Source organism: Gorilla gorilla, chromosome 2 (assembly GCF_029281585.2).
Source record: "Gorilla gorilla gorilla isolate KB3781 chromosome 2, NHGRI_mGorGor1-v2.1_pri, whole genome shotgun sequence".
Classification (NCBI taxonomy): domain Eukaryota; kingdom Metazoa; phylum Chordata; class Mammalia; order Primates; family Hominidae; genus Gorilla; species Gorilla gorilla.
The window spans coordinates 205,435,628-205,458,340 of NC_086017.1; the positions used below are offsets into that span (position 1 = coordinate 205,435,628).

The 22,713-nt window shown below is 48.9% G+C and overlaps 1 protein-coding gene across 1 annotated transcript; it reads right to left on the bottom strand.

Annotated features, from left to right (window-relative positions):
• Positions 1–16,465: 16,465 nt before the first annotated feature.
• Positions 16,466–20,454, bottom strand: GP5 (glycoprotein V platelet). Its single transcript, XM_031009866.3, has one exon. It carries the CDS (start codon positions 19,673–19,675, stop codon positions 17,993–17,995), a length of 1,683 nt encoding a protein of 560 aa, XP_030865726.3. The 5' UTR covers positions 19,676–20,454; the 3' UTR covers positions 16,466–17,992.
• Positions 20,455–22,713: the final 2,259 nt, after the last annotated feature.

The window sequence follows — 22,713 nt, forward strand, 5'->3', positions numbered from 1 at the left end:
CTTGCATCCTCCTTGGCTCATTTCAGAGCCTCTTGCTGCACTGCCCGCCACACACATAGCAATATAGTATTAATGCGCCCAGCCCAGACAGCCGTTCAACTAATGCTAATGAGCCTCCGTTCCACTGTCAGAGCCGCCACCTGAGTCCTTGGAATGACAGACCTTGTTCTCCCCAGCATGAGCCATTTCCTTCCTAGCAAATTAAGGGAAATGACGAGCTTGCTCCTCACAGCAGAGGACTCTGAAGACAGGAGCATCATGACTGTGCTTCTTAAAACTGAGCAGGTGGAATGAACAAGTGGCTGGCAGTGTGGATGCAGACCTGATGACAGGTGATGAAGAGGTGCGAGTTGCTGTCCAGGCTGATGTGGACGATCCCCCAGACTTACTCTGCTCTGACCAGCCCATCCCATCCCTCCGTGGAGGCCTTTCCTCCTGTCTGGAACGGAGCTGTGGTCCTCAGGACTGGGGACTGTCTGAATCAGCTTCCTGGTCATGTCAGAGTACAATGGATCCACCTATCCACTCGTTCATCCATTAGTGAATTTATTCTTACCCCTCCTGGCTGCAGAAAGGATTTGAGGCAATTTAAATAATAATAATAACAAGATAGCATAAATTAAAAGTAGGAAGCGGCCGGGCACAGTAGCTCACGCCTGTAATCCCAACACTTTGGGAGGCCCACCCAGGTGGATCACTTGAGGTCAGGAGTTCGAGACAACAGGCCTGACCAACGTGGTGAAACCCCATCTCTAATGAAAATACAAAAATTAGCTTGATATGGTGGCACGCACCTGTAGTCCCAGCTACTCTGGAGGCTGAGGCAGGAGAATTGCTTGAACCCGGGAGGTGGAAGTTGCAGTGAGCCAGAGATCACGCCACTGCACTCCAGCCTGGGCGACACAGCAAGACTCCGTCACAAAAATACATAAATAAATAAATACATAAATAAATAAATAAAGTAAGAAGCAAAGAAGGAAGAAAGACAAAAGTGAGAGACTAAAATCCTGCAGCCAGCGGCACATGTGATTTATGCACTTGTCTGTATGGATGCTGGGCAATACAAATATCCACTTATTATTTTTTTAAAGGGATAGACTTGGCTGGCATACAGTTTTGCCCAACTCTTCTCCCTGCCTGGAATGCAGAGGTGGGAGGAGCTGCAGCCGTGGGGACAAATGCCACAGGCCACAGATGGTAGACGACGCGGTGGAGGCGCTGCACCACCCTGGAGGGTCTGCCTCTGCGCTCGCTCGCTCGTGGGCAGGCACATGAGCACAGCCATCCCCGACTGGGCTACGCCAGCCTCTGCAGTGAGTCTGTTCCTCGCAGCCAATCAGGATGCTGATCCAGAAGGCAACTGAAGCCATGGCCAGCGGGAAACTGCCCAGGCGAGCAGAGATTCAGAAGGAGGGCGGGGCAGAGGCTTCGGGGCTCTCAGCGTTTAAAGGCTGGGAGAAGAGGTTGAGCCTGCAGGAGAGACCGAGGTGAGACAGCCAGAGACGGAGGGATGGGGAGGGGAACTCACCAAAGTGGGCCACGCCTTGGCCTCTAAGCTTCCCAGCAGGCAGTGCAGTGGGGAAAAGGAGATCCCAACCATTTGCATGGCCAGACGCAGGGGTGAGGGGCTGGAGAGGGGTGGGGTACCCTGAGCCTGGGCCAGACGCAGGGGTGAGGGGCTGGAGAGGGGTGGGGTAACCCTGGGCCGGGGCCAGACGCAGGGGTGAGGGGGTGGAGAGGGGTGGGGTACCCTGGGCCCGGGCCAGACGCAGGGGTGAGGGGCTGGAGAGGGGTGGGGTAACCCTGGGCCGGGGCCAGACGCAGGGGTGAGGGGGTGGAGAGGGGTGGGGTACCCTGGGCCGGGGCCAGATGCAGGGGTGAGGGGCTGGAGAGGAGTGGGGTACCCTGGGCCGGGGCCAGATGAGCATTTCTCCTCAGGGTCCTTGCACAGTGGACGCTTTGTCACTTGGTCCAAACGTCCCCGGCAACAGGCCTCCTAACAACAGAGCCGGGAGCGCCACGGGGTCGTCTCAGATTTTATCCACCACGTGACCCCAGCCCCTCCTGTCCAGCTTGGTTGAGGACGTATTTGAGGCCATCGGGAGGAGTGGATGAACTGCGTGTCTCCTTCCAGGATCTCTCCCTGAATAGTATTTCGTCGCACCTGAGCTTTTAAACATCAGGTGACCATGAATCCGACCCTGACCTTTTGGCCAAGCGTTGAGGTGAAGGGCTTCCCCTCTCCAGAAAATACAGACTCACCACACTGGAGTCGACCTCTTCTGATGAAATCACGCCGCCTAAGAAGAGAGAGCCTTTCAATGCCCAACAAAGGAAACACTTGGTTAATCTGAGAAAAATCAGGAATTCCTCAGGAAGAAAGGAAGAGGCAGATGGGGTTCCAGCTGGGTATTTAAGTGACTTCCTATAATGCAGTCTATAAACGGAGTCCAAAGGGCTAGGCTCTGTTGAGGAGGAGGATGCCCTCAGGAAGCTGTGTGGCCTGGTTTCCTGTGATGAGCCCCACTTCTCCCGCAGGCCCCTCCTCGGTAAGGGAGGTCCCGGGAGCAACCCAGGCAGGGGCATCTGTTGCTTCACTGGCTCTCACACCCAGTCCCTGAGCTGCCCAGATGGCTCTGGTCTCCCTGCTGCCACAGCCTCAGGGAAACCCAAGAGCCCCCGGGGAAGCAGAGAAGGTCCTTGAGTTCACGGCGCCGTCGTAGGGGCACATGGATGTCCATGGCTTGGAAAGGAACCTTTTTGCTTTTTTTTTTTTTTTGCAGTTGAGGGAACTGACTTTAGAGAAAACTTGGCCGGGGTCAAGCTGTGAGGAGCAACTGGGGGGTCCTCATTCATCCTGTCTCCCCAGCTTTGTGAGGCCACATTCTTGCCCGCACAGGGAAGGCGCATTATCTGGCACTTCCTCACGGAATCTCACTTTTCCTAGCACAACAATGGGAGGTCCCTGGGTTGTTGCAACCTTACTCTTGCCCCTGTGGATGGCTTGGATTAGGCGCTCTTGGAACAATCACAGTGAGAAAGTGCTTTGTGACTTGTAAAGCTCTGCGTGAGGAAGGCCCGCTGGGCACCCATAAGGCACTGCGAGGCAGGCTATCCCAGGACTTGGTCTCTCCCTGTAGCATTTAGGGTTACACATTAGGTCAACAGGTGCTATTGTACCTGAGGTCAGAGCTCCTCCAACGGAGCCGTGAGGACAACAGCCAAGGTGCATTTCTGCAAAATGTGGTGAGGGCAGTAGGGATGCTCATGGGGACAGGGATGCTGGGGCGGGCACTTGCACCCTCTTCCACCTGCTCTGGGAAAGGGCCCTTTCTGCAGCTGCTTGAGTGTTCGGAGGGAGATTAGCAGGACTAGCCATTCAGGTGCAGCCTGGGGGAGGGCAAAGGGACAGGTGACAAATGAGGTGTGTCTTTGAAAGGACAGAGGCAGACTGGACAGGGAAGGAAAGTGAAGAGTAGGGAGAGACTCAACTCTGGGCATCGGAGCATCAGAGTGGGAAGGGCCCTCTGGTCCAGACCCTCATTTTAGATGGGGACACTAAGGCCCAAGACGGGAAAGGACTCCCTCAAAGTCACACAGCTGGCCAGTAGCAGAGGGATGATCTGAACCCCGCTTTCAAACATGACAGGATTGGCAGAGGGATGATCTGAACCCCGCTTTCAAACATGACAGGATTTGCATCTCGAAATGCCCCCCACTTTTCCATCTTCCCTAATCCCGTATCTGAAGCGTGAATATGGCCAGTGTGATCTGTGAGGTCCCCCCTTCTCCACTGTGGAGGACCAGGTGACCTCAGAGGAGAGTCACCTCACAGGGCCCTCCAATGGGCCACCTCGCAGGGAAGGAATGGACGCGGGAGGGTCAAGCTGCAATAAAGGAAGGGCAGGAAGGAGGGAGAGGTCAGAGGCCCGGAGGGGATGCCCTGGGCAGAGGGAGGTGTGGGTGTCCAGAGGAAGAGGAAGGAAGCGGTGGACCAGACACACACTTGGGACCCCTCAGGTGGGCAGGGACCAGCCCTCCTGTAAGGACTATTAGTGAAACTATAACCGAGCTTTTCCAAAGACAACTGGGAAAATAAAACCCGAAGAAGCATCTGTGGGCCAGGGAGAGGCCCCTTCCCTGGAAGAGCAAGCTGCAAGAAGCCTGCTGCTAGGACGGCTGGTGTTACATGTTTGTTTGAGGATGTGGACTGATCCCAGGGCATTAAGCACCCAAGCCAACTCAGCGCCTGCAGATGTTTCTTCCTCCCAGTGCAGCTCAGCTCCGCAAGTCCAAGGCCAATGTCCCAAGTGACCACTGGCTGGGCAGCAAGTTACACCCACACTCACCCAGCGCAATCCAGGGCAGGGGTGGCCGACCGCAGACCGTGTGAGGTAGAAGGAGCATTTCCCAGCCTCATGCCTGTTTCCATCAAATGCTGGAAATCCTTCTGGCTGTGGTTGCTGGGTCTCGGCCTGAGCTCCTCCCCGGGTGGGAGCTCATGGCGCACATGGTGGCCACTCCGGCCCTGGAGGGTGCTGACCAAGGTCTTCCTTGGACGCAGACAAAATCTAACCCCCTGTATTTCCTACCAATTTGTCCTCATTTTGTCCTTTGAAACCACATAGGACAAGTCTCCTCCCTCTTCCTTGTATCACCCCTTTAACTGCTTCAACCCTGTAACCAGCAACCCTGAATCCTCTCTTCTTCAGGCTGAACACCCCTGGCTCTTTTATCCAGTTTCCATGTGGCTGGGTTCCAGTTCTTCACCCCAGCACCTCCCTTTCTGCACTCTACCCTAGTTATTTTCTACTAAACTCTCTCTGCTTGCTTAATGGTGGCTCCCAGGATTGAACAGAACATTTGAGTTGAAGGCAGTATTTTATTTTATTTTATTTTATTTTTTATTTTTTAAGATGGAGTCTCACTCTGTCACTCAGGCTGGAGTGCAGTGGCATGATCTTGGCTCACTGCAACCCCCACCTCCTGGGTTCAAGCAATTCTCCTGCCTCATCCCCCTGAGTAGCTGGCACCACATGCGTGGGCCACCACACCTGGCTAATTTTTGTATTTTTAGTAGAGATAGAGTTTCGCCATGTCGGCCAGGCTGGTCTCAAACTCCTGACCTCAGGTGATCTGCCCGCCTCGGCCTCCCAAAGTGCTGGGATTAGAGGCATGAGCCACTGTGCCCTGCCAAGGCAGTGTTTTAAATCCTCCCTGCTCTAGGGACTTAAGAAGGTGGCTTCTCTACACACCCCTTCTCCTTCCTGTTAGCCCATGTCTTGACTCCCTGACCCAAGCTTCAAGGACCCAGACAGGAAAGCCACGCTTGCTCAGAGGCAAAAAATTATGAACACCTGTGGCTCATAAGAATTAAATATGTGTGACAAATCCTGATTTTCGAACACCTTTATAATAAGAAAGAAGAATATTGAGCTCTCTTAAGAGTAGTGGAGTCAAAAGGGGGACGTGCCCCAGTACCACAGCAGGTGTTGAAGGGACCCTGGGCCAGGTCCTTGTCTGGATGCCGGCTCATGCGTGACATGTTGGGCCCGTCAGGGGAGAGTTCACCCCGAGCACCTCCTACGTGCCCAGTTCTGTGCCAGCGCCATGGGAGAAAAACTAATTAATACATAGCTCTTACCCCAAGGAGCCCAGTTAGGAAATCAGCGCATAGAGAATTACAGTGAAATGTGCTAGAGGCTGGGATGCAGACACCAACATCGCGAAGGTTCACTTCCTATCGTGGCCGAAACGAGGGATCACAAACCCAAAACAGACGTCACCGGGCTAACGTCAAGCTGTCAGCAGGGCTGCATTCCTGCCGGAGGCTCCAGGGTGAACACTTTCCTTGCCTTTTCCAGCTTCTGGAATCTGCCCACACTCCTTAGCTCACAGGCCCCTTTTCTCACCTCACAGCCAGCAGCGTCCCGTCTTCAAATCTCTCTGACTCCCCCCTCCCGCCTCCTTCTGTCCCTTACGAGGACCTGAGGGATCATCTAGGATCAGCTTATGTCTCAAGATCCCTCACCTAATCACTCCTAATGAAGCCTCTTTTGCCATCTGAGGTAACGTATTCACAGGTTCTCTGAGATTCGAAAGGGGACATTTTGGGCGGCCATTATTCTGCTCACCCAGGGAACAACTAACTTGGGCTGTGGGAAAGACCACATTTGAAAGGACCCCCTAAAGGCTCTGCAGGAGATTTATGCAGAAACAAAAAGGAAAAGGAGATTTATAAAGAAGAATACACTTGCCCAAAGCATCAAGACAAGAAAGCATGGCTCGTGTTTGTCCTTTTTTTGACTTTGCTTTTCTTTGTTTACTTTTCCACAAAGAGCCAGCATCTGCCTGATTGCCTCTAGTGCTGAGAGGCTCACGACTTTCCTAGAAACCCATCTTCTCTATTCAGTCCTGTTGACAGCTCTGAACTGACGATCTTCCTTAAATTGAGCCCTGATGTTTTCACAATCACCGGAAATGTTAGTAGACCTCACAATGCCCAGGAGTGACTTAGCTGGACCACGGTGAAGTACTGTGCAGTGGGAGGATCATGGTATGCAGGGGGTCTGGTATATCCAGGAGGTTCTCTGAGGCTCATCCTTGGAGAGATTGTGTTTTTCTTAAATGCACCTGGGCAGGTGGCCAGGTCAATGACTTAGCAGAGCAATACAATTCTCAAAGCTGGATGCTCTGCGGAATTTCAGACGCCATCTCCTCTACTCCTTTGCTACAAATCAACTCAAAATAATTTGAACTGAGAATGAATTTGAACTTGAGCTTGAAGGGACAAAACCTTAGAAACCCTGACATTTTCCATTTCTCTTTTGATGTCACTGGGAACATAAACTGCTAGGGGCTTAGAGCTGAGGAGGAGGCCCAACCCTCTTGCCTTCGTCCTGAGAGCAAGCTGGGGTGCTGGCCAGCCTCAGGTAGGCCCTGCAGTGGAGGTCAGGTGGAGGGTATGGGAGCTCTGGGCTGTGGGGCCTGTGAGGGAAGGCTTGCCTGGAAGGCCTCCTGCACTCCTGCTAGCTCTCTGCATCTCTGTTAGCCTCCTCATTCCTGGGTGTCCTTCGTGCTGCGCAGGAGTGTTCTGAGTTCTGCTCCGGGGTGTGGCCAATGGGGCAGACCCCCGCCTTCCTGGCGTACCAGTGCCAGGAAAGCCTCTCTGCTCAGGCGCACCTCCAGTTTACAATGCACTTTTACATCGATTGCCTTCTTTGGCCCTCAGAACACCCTGGTGTGAATGGGGAAACCGAGTCAGTGGCAGAGCTGAGACCAATTCTGCAGTTCCCAGCACACAAGGATGCCTCCTGTGGGCTCTGGATGGCTCCTGTTGGGTCCAGGCTGGGCCTGCAGTGACTGTCAGTCATGGCTTGCACCTGCATTTCTATCTCCTTTCTCTCACTTCCTTCTATCCCATCTGTTTCTCTCTCCACTCATTTTTCTCCCATATTCCTTTTTATTCCCACTGCTTTTCTCCATCTCATCATCCAAGACCTCCAAAAATAATGCTTAATTCTCAGGGAGCCCTCACTAGGCTTAGAGGACTAGAACCCCTGTAAGGTCGCAATGGTCTATGACCATGAACATGAGTGTCCTCCTGGCACTTGCATCCCCCTGGCCAGCAGGGCCTGGGTTGGCAGCTGATCCAGTCCATGCCAGGAGAAGCAGTGGGCAGTGAGGGCAGGGGTGAGTAGCTCTAGGCCAGATGGCAGGAGACGAGCTCATGTGACAGCTCTGCCAGTCATAACCTCAGATGTGTCACTGCCCCGTCGTGGACCTCAGTGTTGTCATCTGTAAAGTGAAATAATAATACCTACCTCCCACAGGGGTTGGAAGGTTAAGAAAACTGACTTCATGATGCCAGGTATGTATTAGGTGTTTAATAAAGGTTCATGGCCGGGTGTGGTGGCTCACACCTGTAATCTCAGCACTTTGGGAGGCCAAGGCGGGCAGATTTCTGGAGCCCAGGAGTTTGAGACCAGCCTGAGCAACATGGGGAGACCCCATCTCTACAAAAAATAAAAAAAATAGCTGCATGTAGTGGTACATGCCTGTATTCCTAGCTACTCCGGAGGCTGAGGTGGGAGGAGTGCTTCAACCCAGGAGGTTGAGGCTATAATGAGATGTGATCACACCACTGCATTCCAGCCTGGGACGTACAGCCTTGTCTCCAAAAATAAAAACAGCTGGCTATGGTGGCTCACGCCTATAATCCCAGCACTTGGTCGAGCTGGGCAGATCACCTGAAATCAGGAGTTTGAGACCAGCCTGGCCAACATAGCAAAACCCCGTCTCTACTAAAAATACGAAAATTAGCCGGGCGTAGTGGCACATACCTGTAATCCCAGCTACTCGGGAGGCTGAGGTATGAGAACCACCTGAACCCAAGAGGCGGAGGTTGCAGTGAGCCAAGATGGCACCACTGCACTCCAGCCTGGGCCACAGAGCAAGACCCTGTCTCACTAAATAAAATAAAACGAAATAATAAAAGTAAAAATTGGCCGGGCATGGTGGCTCACACCTGTAATCACAGCACTTTGGGAGGCCGAGGCGGGCAGATCACGAGGTCAAGAGATCGAGACCATCCTGGCCATCATGGTGAAACCCCATCTCTACTAAAAATACAAACATTAGTCGGGTGTGGTGGTGGGCACCTGTAGTCCCAGCTACTCCGGAGGCTGAGGCAGAAGAATGGCGTGAACCCGGGAGGTGGAGGTTACAGTGAGTGGAGATCGCGCCACTACACTCCAGCCTGGCGACAGAGGGAGACTGTGTCTGAAAAAAATAAATAAATAAATAAAATCTAATAAAAATAAAGGTTTCATTGAGTGTGGCAGCAGCTGAAACACAGAGCCTCCCCTAACCCCCAGAGCCTGGACTTGGAAAGATCCATGCTGGGGTCATCAAAGCCAGGGAGCACCTGGAAGCATCGACAGGGAGGTGGAAGGCGGGCGGGCATCAGGGGCAGATGTTGCTCATTGTCTTCTTCCTCTAGGCCTCAGCCTCCAGTACCCTGGACCCGCCCACTGAACTCAATGAATGTTTGTCTCTTTACGATGTTGATGGAATCATCCTGTAACATTCCAGGTGTCTAATGAGGGTGTGCACAGCTACTGGGCAGTGAGTCCTGGCATCGCCCTGCCTTTGGCACGCCCTGTAGCAATGGTGATTGTTTAAAAGCTGGGAAGCCCAGATTGACTTCTCCCAAAACAGACTCCGTCACTTCTGATGTCACCAGAGATTCAAAGCCCAACTTTTGTGATGGTCTCAGACAGTGAAGTCAATGACAACATGCAGTGGGGGAGAGGGAGGAGACAAAGTGAGGAGGAACCCAGGACAAGGAGGACCCAACTCTGCCCAAGAGAAGTCAAGGAAACTTCTAGAGCTGGAAACTCAGAGAACAGAAATAGTTGGACTTTCAGTTAAAAACAAACAAACTGATGAAACCCAGTTAGCTCTTCTCCCTCCAAAGACCTCACTTAGATGGCAGTAAAATAAATTGAAATGGTATTAGCCCACAATGTCACAGGGAATGGGAGAGGATCAGCAATGGACTGAAGAGTTCAGCAAGTTTACGGAACAGAGCAGTTAAGGAGTAATAGATGAGGAAGAGAAAGCCACAGCCAATGTGAGCAGAGAGATCCCGTCTACTCAATGGAACCCCAGAGAGGCGTGAAGATGGATTATACCGGGTATGATGTAGAAAAGGCATGATCTGTGGGAATAAAAGCCAGGGAGTTGTTTAAAAGCTATTATAGTATAAGGCACAGTTGTGTCTGTTCCCATCCTTAGGAAAACAAACAAACAAAAAGTTAATTAAAGAAATTGCAAGATCCTAGAGAAATAACCCTCTGCAAACATTCTGGCTTGTAGAAGTTCCCAGTGTAACACTCAGCTTGCTCCCCCATACCCTAGAATGAAGTTGATAACATCTGCCAGTGTGCACAAAGATCCCAAAGTCAGTTATTTTTATTGCCTTACTTTAAAAATATGTACCAACAACCAAGGGTTTAAGAGAAGCAAGCAAGCAAACAACAACAACAACAAAATGAAATACCAGAGAAAAAAGATGTAGTTTAGAAAGGGGAACTTTGAAAACTCAAAAATCTTAAACTCTAGTATTCTTAAAAAAAAAAAAAAACTGCATCCATAAGACAAGAATAAGAGTCTATTTTTAAAAATTAACAGTGATTGCAGAAATTAAAAATACAATTGCAGAAATTAACATTTTTGCATAAGTGTTGGATGGAGTTGAGGAGTCTCTCAGAAGGTAGAAAAAGAAGGTAGAAAAAAGAGACTAAAAAGATGAAGAATAGAAAAAGCAAAAACAGATGAAAGGAGAGCACAAAGGAATTATCCAAAAAAGTATAACAGAATCTCACAAAAGTTAAAAGACATGAGTCTCCAGAGGACCCTGCAAATGCCCCTTTGTGTGAATGAAATAAAGAGCAATGTATGGCAAACATCAAATCAAAATCAGAACAGAGGACATAGAGAAGATCCTAAGGATGGCGGCCAAGAAAAAGAGAGGTCCCCTGTTAACAATGACAACAAATTCCCACCAGCACCCTTGGTGCAAGATGATCATTTGAATTTAGAATTCTCTTCCCAGCTAAACTAGCCATCAAGTTTGAGAGAATAAAGAATATAGAAATTTGCTGGCAAGGACTCAGGAAAGGGGATATCCTTTGGATCCCTTTTCCTAAGTAGTTGTAAAATGAGGGAGTAGAAAAGAAAGAAGACATGGAATTTGGGAAATTGTGGAAGCAACCAAGGAAAGCTGAAGATCAGTTCTAGGAAACAGCCGGATAGGCGGCCGGAGTGGTTTCTAGAAATGCTAGAAAAATGAAGGAAGTGCTAGAAAGGAAACGTAATGACAGTGGACTATTTGGCACTATAGTAAATAATATTTACAAAGAAAACATATGAAGTCTTTTTTATTCATTTTCAAGTTTTTCCACAGTCACCAAAATTTTAGCTATAAGAGAATACAAAAGTGATCAGTCTTGACTGAAACTGGGAGGTGGAAGAGATAGATGAGCATGGGACAAATAGGAACATAGATGTCAGTGCACAGAACAAGGCATTCATAGAGACCGTCTGCGGTTGCTGGAACAAGAAAAAGGTGAACTTTAAAGTTACAAATGTAATCACTGGAAGGACTACATATAGTGCCAGAACTTTTAAGTTAAATCACATGAAACTTGTTTTTTTGTTGTTGTTGTTGTTTTTGAGACAGAGTCTCGCTCTGTCGCCCAGGCTGGAGTGCAGTGGCGTGGTGTCAGCTCACTGCAACCTCCACCTCCTGGGTTCAAGCAATTCTCCTGCCTCAGCCTCCCGAGTAGCTGGGACTACAGGCGTGCACCACCATGCCCAGCTCATTTTTTTTATTTTTAGTAGAGACAGGGTTTCACCATGCTGGCCAGGCTGGTCTTGAACTTCTGAGTGATCCGCCTGCCTCGGCTTCCCAAGAAACTTGTTTTTTAGGTCAAAAATGGTTGAACATCGAAAATGTAATACAATGCAATCTAACATATGAGCAGAAATGTATAATATCAGTAAATTAAACTATTAAAAGTTTTTAAATCAAATCTTATTTTATTTTTTAATTTATTAGAAATTATATGTCACCCAGGTTGGTGTGCAGTGGCATGATCACGGCTCACTGCAGCCTCAATATCCCGAACTCAAACAATCCCCCTGCCTCAGCCTCCCAAGTAGCTGGGACTACAGGAGGGCACCACCATGCCCAGCTAACTTTGTATTTTTTGTAGAGCTGGGGATATGGCTATGTTGCGCAGGCTGGTCTCAAACTCCTGGGCTCAAGCAATCCACCCGCCTTGGCCTCCCAAAGTTCTGGGATTACAAGCGTGAGCCACTATGCCTGGCCTGGACTGGCATTTTAGACATCCTCAGGGAATATGAAGCTTCAGCAAAGCTCAGGTTATATTCTTACGAAAAGCATTAAATTATTTCTGTGTTTTATATAGCAGGTCCCTTCACTTTTTAGAGAGTAGTAAATCTAGCTTCTTTGTACAGACTTACAACTTATCTAAATATTTCATCTTTTTACCTCATATTTGGGAGAAATTTCATGGATATATGTTGTCTGTTTTCCCATGCCTTCTAGCTCAAGCAACATATAGAGCAATGTTAATTTTTTCTTTTTTAGATCTTATAAAAAAAAGCCCAAAAACCCACAATTTTTGAAGAACGAAAGGGGGAAGCCAGCTGCCACGTCATGAGGACACTCAAGGGGTCCATATGGCAAGGACCCGAGGCTGCCTGCCGTGAGCCAGCAGGGAACTGCCAACAGCGTGAGTGGGATATGTCGGAAGCAAATCCTCCAGCCGCAGTCATGATGATTAGAGCCCCAGCCAACATTTTGATGGCAACCTCATGACAGACCCTGAGCCACAGCCACTCAACTAAACTACTCCCAAATTCTTGACCCTCAGAAACTGTGACGTAATGTATTTTATTGTTTTAAACCACCAAGATCTGGGGTACTGGTTATGCAACAATAAATACCGAATACACACATACAATAAAACCAGGCCACGAAGGTTTTCCAGGGGATTCTACAACACGTTCAAGGAAAAGATGATCCCAGTTTTTACGAACCATTCCAGAGAGAACGTCCCCACCCACTTTATGAGGCTGTATAACCTGATACCAAAACCAGTCAAGGATATTATTTTCAATGTATAAGCAAATCTCACTAATGAACAGATAGTAAAAGTTCTAAACAAAACAGCAAGCTGAATTCAGCAATATATTTTAAATACACATAGCATGGCTTGGTTTACTTGGGGAATGCAAGAATGAATTTACTTTTCCAAAATCTATAAATTTATTCACCATTGTAACACATTGAAGAAGGAAAATGATATGAGCATCTCAATAGTTAAGATAAAAATGGATAAAATCTAACTTTACTGATTATTTTAAAATATACTTAGCAAACTCAGACTAGAAACGTCACATTTATTGATGAAACATTAGAGACCTACCCTTCGCAACCAAGATGGTTCTAAGGATGCTCACTGTTCTGCTCAACATTACAGTGGAGGTTTTAGCCAGTGCAGGAAGATATTTTAAAATAGAAACATAAATCAATAATGGGTGTAAGGTTTTAATAGGAAGAAGCAAATTATCAGAATTATTACTAGACATAAGATAATTATGTAAAAATAAATTACATTCTTATATATTGGTAATAAAAATTAGAAAATACAACTTTTTTTATTTTTTTCTTTAGAAAATATGACTTTTTATTTTTTTTATTTTTTTATTTTTTTATTTTTTATTTTTTATAAAGTATTAATTTTTATTTAATGATTTGGATCAAAATTAGTAATGCATTGGTCATTTTGATCATTAGTGTACTACTAATAATTATAATGATAACTTAATTCTGAAGACTTGAGTTCTTAAAAAAGAAGAACTTAGGATCACAGGAGATTAGCAAAATTAATTTCCATCTATATGCATATTTTTCTTGCTGAGTACAATAGGGTGATGAAGAAAAGTCTTCTAAGAATAAAAATATGTCATATCACACTAAAATGGAGGGAAAGAGTGGAAATTTTGGTTCAAGGTGAAAAAGAATTCATGTAAAAATTTGGCTTTCATAAAAGAGCTTGTTCACGTAATTTCCTTTTTTTCTTTTTAGAGAAAGTCTCACTCTGTCTACCAGGCTGAAGAGCAGTGGCAGTGGCACGATCATAGGTCACTGCAGCATTGAACTCCTGGGATCAAGCCATCCTCCCACCTTGGCCTCTCAGGTAGCTGGGACTACAGGCACATGCCACTGTGCCTGGCTGATTTTTTAATTTTTTTTTTTTTTTGTACAGATAGAGCCTTGCTATGTTGCCCTGGCTGGTCTCAAACTCCTGGCCTCAAGCAATCCTCCTGCCTTGGTCTCCCAAAGTGCTGGGATTCCAGGCATAAGCCACCATGCCTGGCTTTGTAATTTTCAAGAGGATGCTAATGGCTATCAATTTGCTATGGTATTTAGATTTTTTTTTTTTTTTAATTGATCATTCTTGGGTGTTTCTCGCAGAGGGGGATTTGGCAGGTTCATAGGACAGTAGTGGAGGGAAGGTCAGCAGACAAACAAGTGAACAAAGGTCTCTGGTTTTCCTAGGCAGAGTGTTTGTGTCCCTGGGTACTTGAGATTAGGGAGTGGTGATGACTCTTAACGAGCATGCTGCCTTCAAGCATCTGTTTAACAAAGCACATCTTGCACCGCCCTTAATCCATTTAACCCTGAGTGGACACAGCACATGTTTCAGAGAGCACAGGGTTGGGGGTAAGGTCTTAGATCAACAGGATCCCAAGGCAGAAGAATTTTTCTTAGTACAGAACAAAATGAAAAGTCTCCCATGTCTACTTCTTTCTACACAGACACAGCAACCTTCCGATTTCTCAATCTTTTCCCCACCTTGCCCCCTTTTCTATTCCACAAAACCGCCATTGTCATCATGGCCCGTTCTCAATGAGCTGTTGGGTACACCTCCTAGACGGGGTGGTGGCCGGGCAGAGGGGCCCCTCACTTCCCAGTAGGGGCGGCCGGGCAGAGACGCTCCTCACCTCCCAGACGGGGTCGCGGCCGGGCCGAGGCGCTCCTCACATCCCAGACGGGGCGGCGGGGCAGAGGCGATCCCCACATCTCAGACGATGGGCGGCCGGGAAGAGACGCTCCTCACTTCCTAGACGGGGCGGCGGCCGGGCAGAGGCTGCAATCTCTGCACTTTGGGAGGCCAAGGCAGGCGGCTGGGAGGTGGAGGTTGTAGTGAGCCGAGATCACGCCACTGCACTCCAGCCTGGGCACCATTGAGCACTGAGTTAACCAGACTCCGTCTGCAATCCCGGCACCTCGGGAGGCCGAGGCTGGCGGATCACTCGCGGTTAGGAGCTGGAGACCAGCCCCGCCAACACAGCGAAACCCCGTCTCCACCAAAAAAGTACGAAAACCAGTCAGGCGTGGCGGCGCGCGCCTGCAATCGCAGGCACTGGGCAGGCTGAGGCAGGAGAATCAGGCAGGGAGGTTGCAGTGAGCTGAGATGGCAGCAGCACAGTCCAGCCTTGGCTCGGCATGAGAGGGAGACCGTGGAAAGGGAAAATATGACTTTTTAAAAAGATGCCATCTACAATAGCAACGACAAATCAAAAAAGAGGAAGGATACCTAGGAATAAATCTAACAAATTCAGTGCAAGGTTTCTTTTTTTTTTTATACTTTAAGTTCTAGGGTACATGTGCACAACGTGCAGGTTTGTTACATATGAATACGTGTGCCAGGTTGGTTGGCTGCACCCATTAACTTGTCATTTACATTAGGTATTTCTCCTAACGCTATCCCTCTCCCACCCCTCCACCCCACGACAGTCCAGGCGTGTGATGTTCCCCGCCCTGTGTCCAAGTGTTCTCATTGTTCAATTCCCACCTATGAGTGAGAACATACGGTGTTTGGTTTTCTGTTCTTATAGTGAAGGTTTTTATAAAAAAACATTCTAAAACATCACTGAAAGATTTAAAATGACGTAAATAAATGGGAAGATGAACCATGCTTACTGGCAAGAACACTAGGTATTGTAAAAAATACAGATTCTTCCCCAAATTAGTTTTAAATTTACTGCAATTTTTTTTTTTTTTTTGAGATGGAGTCTCGCTCTGTCGCCCAGGCTAGAGTGCAGTGGCACGATCTCGGCTCACTGCAACCTCCGCCTCCCGGGTTCAAGTGATTCTCCTGCCTCAGTGTCCCAAGTAGCTGGGATTACAGGCACCTGCCACCGCACCCAGCTAATTTTTGTATTTTTAGTAGAGACGGGGTTTCACCATCTTGGCCAGGCTGGTCTCAAACTCCTGACCTTGTGATCCACCCACCCGGCCTCCAAAGTGCTGGGATTACAGGCGTGAGCTGTAAGTTCTATTAAAATCCCAGCAGGGTTTTTGAATGGAGTTGACATGCTGACCCTGAAATATTCATAGAATTGCAAAGAACCAAGAATAGAAGAAAAACAAGGTGGAGAGATGACCCTATACCAAAAATTATTAAAGCTCCAATAATGGAGACCGTGAGTCTGGTATGGGACTAGACAAGTAGACCAATGGAGAACCCAGAAACCAACTCCCACAGCTGCAGAACCCAGAAACAAATGCCACGATCCAGCTCTCCTGCTCCACATCCACCTGGTGGTGTTGGAGGATCCATTGCTCTGGACTGTGAGCACAGAGCCTGGCCACCCAGGGCTGAGGCCATCCGCAAGGGAAGACAGACTGATTTGAATGTAACCTCCAGTATGAGAAAGTTTGGACTTACCCTTATACACAGAGAAAAATACCAACTCAAAGCTGTTCTTTAGAAATCATGATGCCAATAATAATTGCTCATCCTTTAGTAATAATAGCTAACATTCATTAACATGTATTGTGCAGGCCACTGGGCTAAGTCATTATATGCTTTATTGCCTTTAATTCTCACAAAAACTCTACAAAGCAGGTACTATGTTATCCTGTTTTAAGGTTCAGGAAACCAAGGCTTAGAGAATGTAAGCGGGTGTCTTACCCAAAGTCCCATGCAGTTAGTAAGTGGTAGAGCTGGGATTTGAACCCACAGTTGTCAACTCGCCAGCCCCTGTTTTAACCACTGCCTCTCACAAGCACAGACATTCAATTAAAGCAACAAAGGTTTTACGGCTTTCAGTTGGAAGAACAAATGAGACTATGACAGCAGCTGAACTAGAATCAAGCTTATCATTATATTCATGAATACCAGTCACATGTTAACTGCTCCACAAATGCTTGTAAAATGAGGTGGCAGAGTTCCAGGAAATGCAAATCAATCCAGTTTCAAAATGACATGTTGCATGGATGTAAAGCAAGTGGAAACTCACAGGAGGCTCAGGAAACACGCTGGACCTACACTGGGCGCCTGGAGGGAAGGCTCTGTGTTTTCTTCCTCTCTCAGCCTCACAGAAGTCGCTTATCCTGAAAATGCTCATGCATGAATGGAGTCCAGTGCTCTCCCAAGTAGCCCCATAGGTCAGAGAGACATAAAGTGAGAAAAATGGAGCAAGGGAAAAAATGGCAAGAGCTCTACTTCTCAAATAAAATTCGATAAAGAGGGCCAGGTGTAGTGGCTTACGCCTGTAATCCCAGCACTTTGGGAGGCCAAGGCGGGCAGATCACTTGTGGCCAGGAGTTCAAGACCAGGAGTTTGAGATCAGCCAGGCCAATATGGCAAAGCCCCGTCTCTACTTTAAAAAGTACAAAAATTAGCCGGGTGTAGTGGCACACCCCTCTAATCCCAGCTACTCAGAAAGCTGAGGCATGAGAATCACTTCAACCTGGGAGGCGGAGGCTGCAGTGAACTGAGAGGCCCACTGCACGCCAGCCTGGGCCACAGAGCTAGACTGTCCAAAAAAAAAAAAAAAAAAAAAGATAGAGCAACAGCCTATCCTTTCCCTCCAGGAAAAGCCATCATCACTTGGATGGCATGTGTTCCTTTATCCACGCATTGATTTCACAAACATTTACCGGCTTACTCTGTGCAGGAGACCGGCCCCGGCCTGGAGTTTTCCCCTTACTCAGCAGACACTGAAGAGGCCCCTCTCTCCACCAGACGCCAAGCCAGGCACAGAGGGGCAAGGATGGGTCCAACACAATCCAGCGCCCCCGGCAGTGTCAGCGTACACCCGAGTGGGAGCTGGGGAAGGCAGGCAACCACAGTTTACAAATGTAAAGCTTAGTTTCGAGGAACGAGCGGGGGACAGAGAGAGGAGGGGTTGCGGGCCTGTGAGAATGAAGAGCACAGAGCGGAGAGGGGGAGGAGGAGGGAAAGGAAGGCGTGGCAGTGAGAGAGAAGAGGAAGAAGAGAGGAGGAGTGGGGAGGGGAGGGAGAGCAAGACAGCAGCGGGTCTGGATTCCCCTCCGAGCCACATCTGGTCAGGTTCTAAGTAATTAGAAGATTTTCCCATTGATTTAACCAAGGGCTCTCTCTCTGATTAATTTTCGAAAGAGTTGGCCAATTTTAATCATAGCAAACACGATGATCACGGTGATCATGGCCTGAACAGCTAACAGCAGAAAATAAAACCCCCAGAACGGGCTATGATCTTGACCTTTGCCCGTGGTCACCGGCTGGGCCCACACCCAGGGTTCTGAGCTGTTGGGAGCTAAGGCTGGGTGGACAGGGGCTTCCGAGGAGCTGTCCGCAGCGGGGCGGGGAGGCGGGCCCCGGGGACCCGGGCACTCCGCGTCACCCCCCGGCAGGGCCCAGAGCGGCAGGCCGGCGTGCGCCCCAGGGCCTGCGCACCGTGGGGGCTCTTCCCCGCCCACGAGGCCTAGGTGCTGCCGCAGCCACCCCAGGAAGGGCCCCAGGCCACAGTCGCAGCGCCAGGAGTTGTGCCCCAACAGGACCTCCGTCAGCCGGGGCAGAGCCCCAAACACGTCGCCAGGCAGGGTCTCCAGCTGGTTGTGGTCGAGCTGGACGCTCTCCAGGCTGCTGAGATTGCGGAAGAGGGCACGGGGCAGGGCGCGCAGCCTGTTGCGGCGCAGGGACACCTGGCGCAGCTTGCCGAGGCCGCGCAGCAAGCCGTCGGGGAGGGCGGTCAGGCCGTTGGAGTGCAGGGCGAGCACCTGGAGCTCGCCAAGGCCCTGGAAGGCGCCCTGCGGAAGCGCGCTCAGCCGCGGGCTCAGAGTCACCCCTAAGGACCGCAGGCGGCTCAGGTTGCGGAAGGCGGCGGCGGGCAGGGTGCGCAGCTGGGTGCGGTTCAGCCACAGCTCCTGCAGGCCCCCCATCTCCCCGAAGAGCACCCCCGGGAGCTCTGCCAGCGGGTTCTCGAACAGAGTCAACAGAGTCAAATTGTGCGAATGAAGAAAGAGCGCAGAGGGGAGAAACGCAAGGTGGTTTCTCGAAAGCGTCAAATAACTGAGGTTTGGGAGCCGGTCGAAGGCCCCGGGTGCGATGGAACGGATGTGATTTCGGTGGAACTGCAGCTCCGTCAGGGCGCCCAGGCTGTTCAACAGCCCCGAATCCAGAGACACAAGGCGGTTCGAGTGGAGCAGAAGTCTCTCAAGCTTAGCCTGTGCTCCAAGCAACCCCTTGGGCAGGTGGGTCAGGTTGTTTCCCGATAAATCCAACAACTTCAGGTTCTCCAGATTCGTGAAGAGACTGGCAGGAAGGAAATCGAGCTGATTCTGGTTCAGAGCGAGCTCCTGCAGGTTAACCAGTTTCTGAAACATGTTTTGGTCAATGCCCCTTAGCGCATTGTGGTCCAAAAACAACTGCTCCAGGAGCACCATCTTATCCAGCAGCGCACCTGGAAGATGCGTGATTTTGTTGCGCGACAGCCTAAGGGTTTTCAGTTTTATCAGGTCATTGAAGGTGCCGGGGGCAACGGCCGAAATGTGGCTGTCGGAGATCATGAGGCGCTGCAGGACGGTCATGCCGCTGAAGCTGTGGCTCTGCAAGACGCCGCGGCCCATTCCGAAGAGCAGGATGTGCGTGAGGTTGGTGGGCAGGCCCAGCGCGGAGATGCGCGCCACGTCGCCCCCCGAGCACTGCGCGGCGTCCCGGAAGACACACTTGCAGGCTGGCGGACAGGGGAAGGGCTGGGCGCGCAGAAGCCCGAGCACCGCGCACAGTAGAGTCCTCCTCAGCATGTCTGGAAAAGCAACCGTGGGAGTGTGGTCAACACACAGGAGCGTTCGCGCCTGCACTGAACCCTGGGATCCTGCACTTTGTGCAGAGGCACAATCCTTTCGCCAGAATTCTCACTCCCTCTTTTCTTAGGACTACAGATTTCCCTACGTGGTGAAAAGACGTTCATTCTACACTGCGTGGTCTCATGCTTTTGCTTTATTGATTTTCCACTCTCAGTTTAAAGCATTGAGATTAAAGAGTTTTCAAGCTACCGAATAGCCAATACTTTAAAATCCTTACATAGAGAATTAAAATAATCATTCTCACATTCAAGCTCACAGACATCACAAAGCAGTGTCCACTGTGAAAACAGCTCTGCTCTTGACTTTATAACTTACCCTGCATTGGCTATAACCAACAGTCAAGAAGGGAACGGCAAAGTCTGCAGCCACCAACATCTGATTCTTTTGCTCACAATCATGCTATTTCCACAGTACCAAGTTACTCTATTAAAACAAAGGACACCCCCCAAACAGCGAACACCTTCAATCAACAGCCAACAAAACATATAATAATACCTATCACTTTACGCCATGCATTGCTCTCAGCTCTTTATTTATACTATATGCATTTAAGCCTTACAATAACCTTGGGAGGTAAGTATGTTATCCCTGATTCAAGGATGAAGGCACAAAGGCACAGAAAGGCTCAACAGCATAACTAGGGTCACACAGAATTTGAGGGTAGTATTTCTGACTTAGCCATAAATATAAAGAGCTACTATTTCTAAGATGCTTAACTAAACGTAATACTCACGGCACTGAATTTTCTGCGAAATGCACACCATAGTACTAACCTGCCAAAACAATGTTTCCTAAGCGAAATTTTACATTAATTGCTTCTCGTGCAATTTTACTTCTCGTGCACACACAGACTAAAGAGCCCTCTAATTCCCTATACTAATGTTTAAAATATTTGGCCTTACCTGAAATGGTTCTGCACTCCAAAGCCACTGAAAGACTTAGAGCTCTGCATGTGATTCGACACTTTCCAAAGGAAGAGGGTGGTATCCTTGCATCCTGAGGATAAAGACTTTACCAGAATAGGTCAGGAAACGACCCTATCTCAGAGCCCATGTTCTGGTTTTTAATGACAAATATCTTCAAACTGAGAGACCATATATAACCTGATTCCTACTGTCAAAGCCAAGAGCAGCGGGGAGAGTTTTTCCATAAATGGCACAACGTAACTCTATGATGCCAGGGAAGTTCAGTGATACAGCTGGATCATTGCAGTAGCCACACCCCTAGATGGGCCACACTTCCCGTGGGTCTTCCTTTTCATGCCACATGGCCCTAATTTTCCACCCAGGTTTTTTTTTTTTTTTTTTTTGTATGTGTTGTTTTTCTTTCTCCACTTAGCAATAAAGCTAAGAACATTCTCAAATCCTCCATTTTTTTCTTCCTTTTGGGACTAATAAGGCTAAGAACATCGTTGAACATGTTCAACAATGGCATTGCTAGGTTGCAGGATGCTCACTTGTTCTGTTTTTCTGGTGGGGGAGGGGGACTCTGTCGCCCAGGCTGGGGTGCAGTGGTGCGATCTCGGCTCACTGCAACCTCCTGCTCCCTGGTTCAAGCAATTCTCCTGCCTCAGCCTCACAAGTAGCTGGGATTACAGGCACACACCATCATGCCCAGCTAATTTTTTGTATTTTAGTAGAGACGGGGTTTCACCGTGTTGCCCAGGCTGGTCTTGAACTCCTGAGCTCAGGCAATCTGCCCGCCTCGGCCTCCCAAACTGCTGGGATTACAGGCATGAGCCACCACGCCCGGCCGCTCACATGTTCAGTTTAACTGGGGAACGTCAAACTGCTCTCCAAAGTGGTTGTATTGGTCTACGATGACACCTACCATTTGTGAGAGTTCCTGCGCTTCCTCTCTGCCCACACTTGGCACTTCCTGCTTTTTGCCATTTCTATGAAAGATAGCATGGTTTTAACTTTTCCTTTCCCTGTTTAATGATGAACTTGAACACCTTTTCACATAATTAAGGCCCACTTGTACTTCATTTGAGAAAGCTGGGTTTCCTTTTGCCCATTTGTCTATAGGCAAAACGTGTCTACGTGTCTTTTGAACACACTGATAATGCTGTCTGCATTAAGACTTCTATCCTTCAAGACACCATAAAAAAGGGGAAAAGAAAAACCACAAACTAAAGATATTTGTAACACCTATAGCTGACAAAGCCTTAATATCAGAATATATAAAGAATCATGGGATCCAATCACCCTTTGATGCAGCCTAATGCAGTCAGAGCCCAGTAAAGGCTGGGTTGACTGAAATTACCTTCAAAGTCACGCAGCCCTGGACCACAGGGAAGAGCCACTGCCTCTGCCAGGTATCGCGGGAGGTCTTTGAGTTCTGATCAAGGAATGCAACTCCAGAGCCCTGAACTGCTACACTGGTGACCTGGTAAGTCCGTCATGCATAGGCACATCAAGTGAAAGCCTCCCCACCCCCTTGCCCATGAAAATGCCAGGGAGCCAACATGACAGACTGGGAAGGCGAGCTGTGAAACAGAGTAAGATGCCGATGGCTCAAATTCCTGTGGCCCTTCTTTAGCCTATTTCCCCAGGAAAACCTCCAGTCAGAATGGCCTCTACATTTTGTCCCTTAGGAAGACACTTTGATTGTCCAGGAAGGGAAAAGTAGGTATGGCAGTTGCAGAGTGGGGGAACACTCTTAGTCCATCCACTGAGCAAGTTGATGAGGTAATGAGAAGTATTTGGAGCAAGGAAGTTGACAGCTCCAGTGCTTCCAAGTCTTAAGATTCTGTATCCATTACCAGGTCAGAAGTCTGCTGTAAAACAGTTACCTGGCTTAAGGGGCTTGACTATTCAAAAGCAGGTCTGTGCCTGGGTGAGATAAGCCTTTTTCCTCTGAGGGAGACTCAGTGGGCGGGGCACAGCAGGGAGCAACCACACCCCAACTTGGACCACGGACAGTCTCACTCAAGCCCCTAGGACTCCCTGTCCTTTGGCAGTGATACAGCGGAA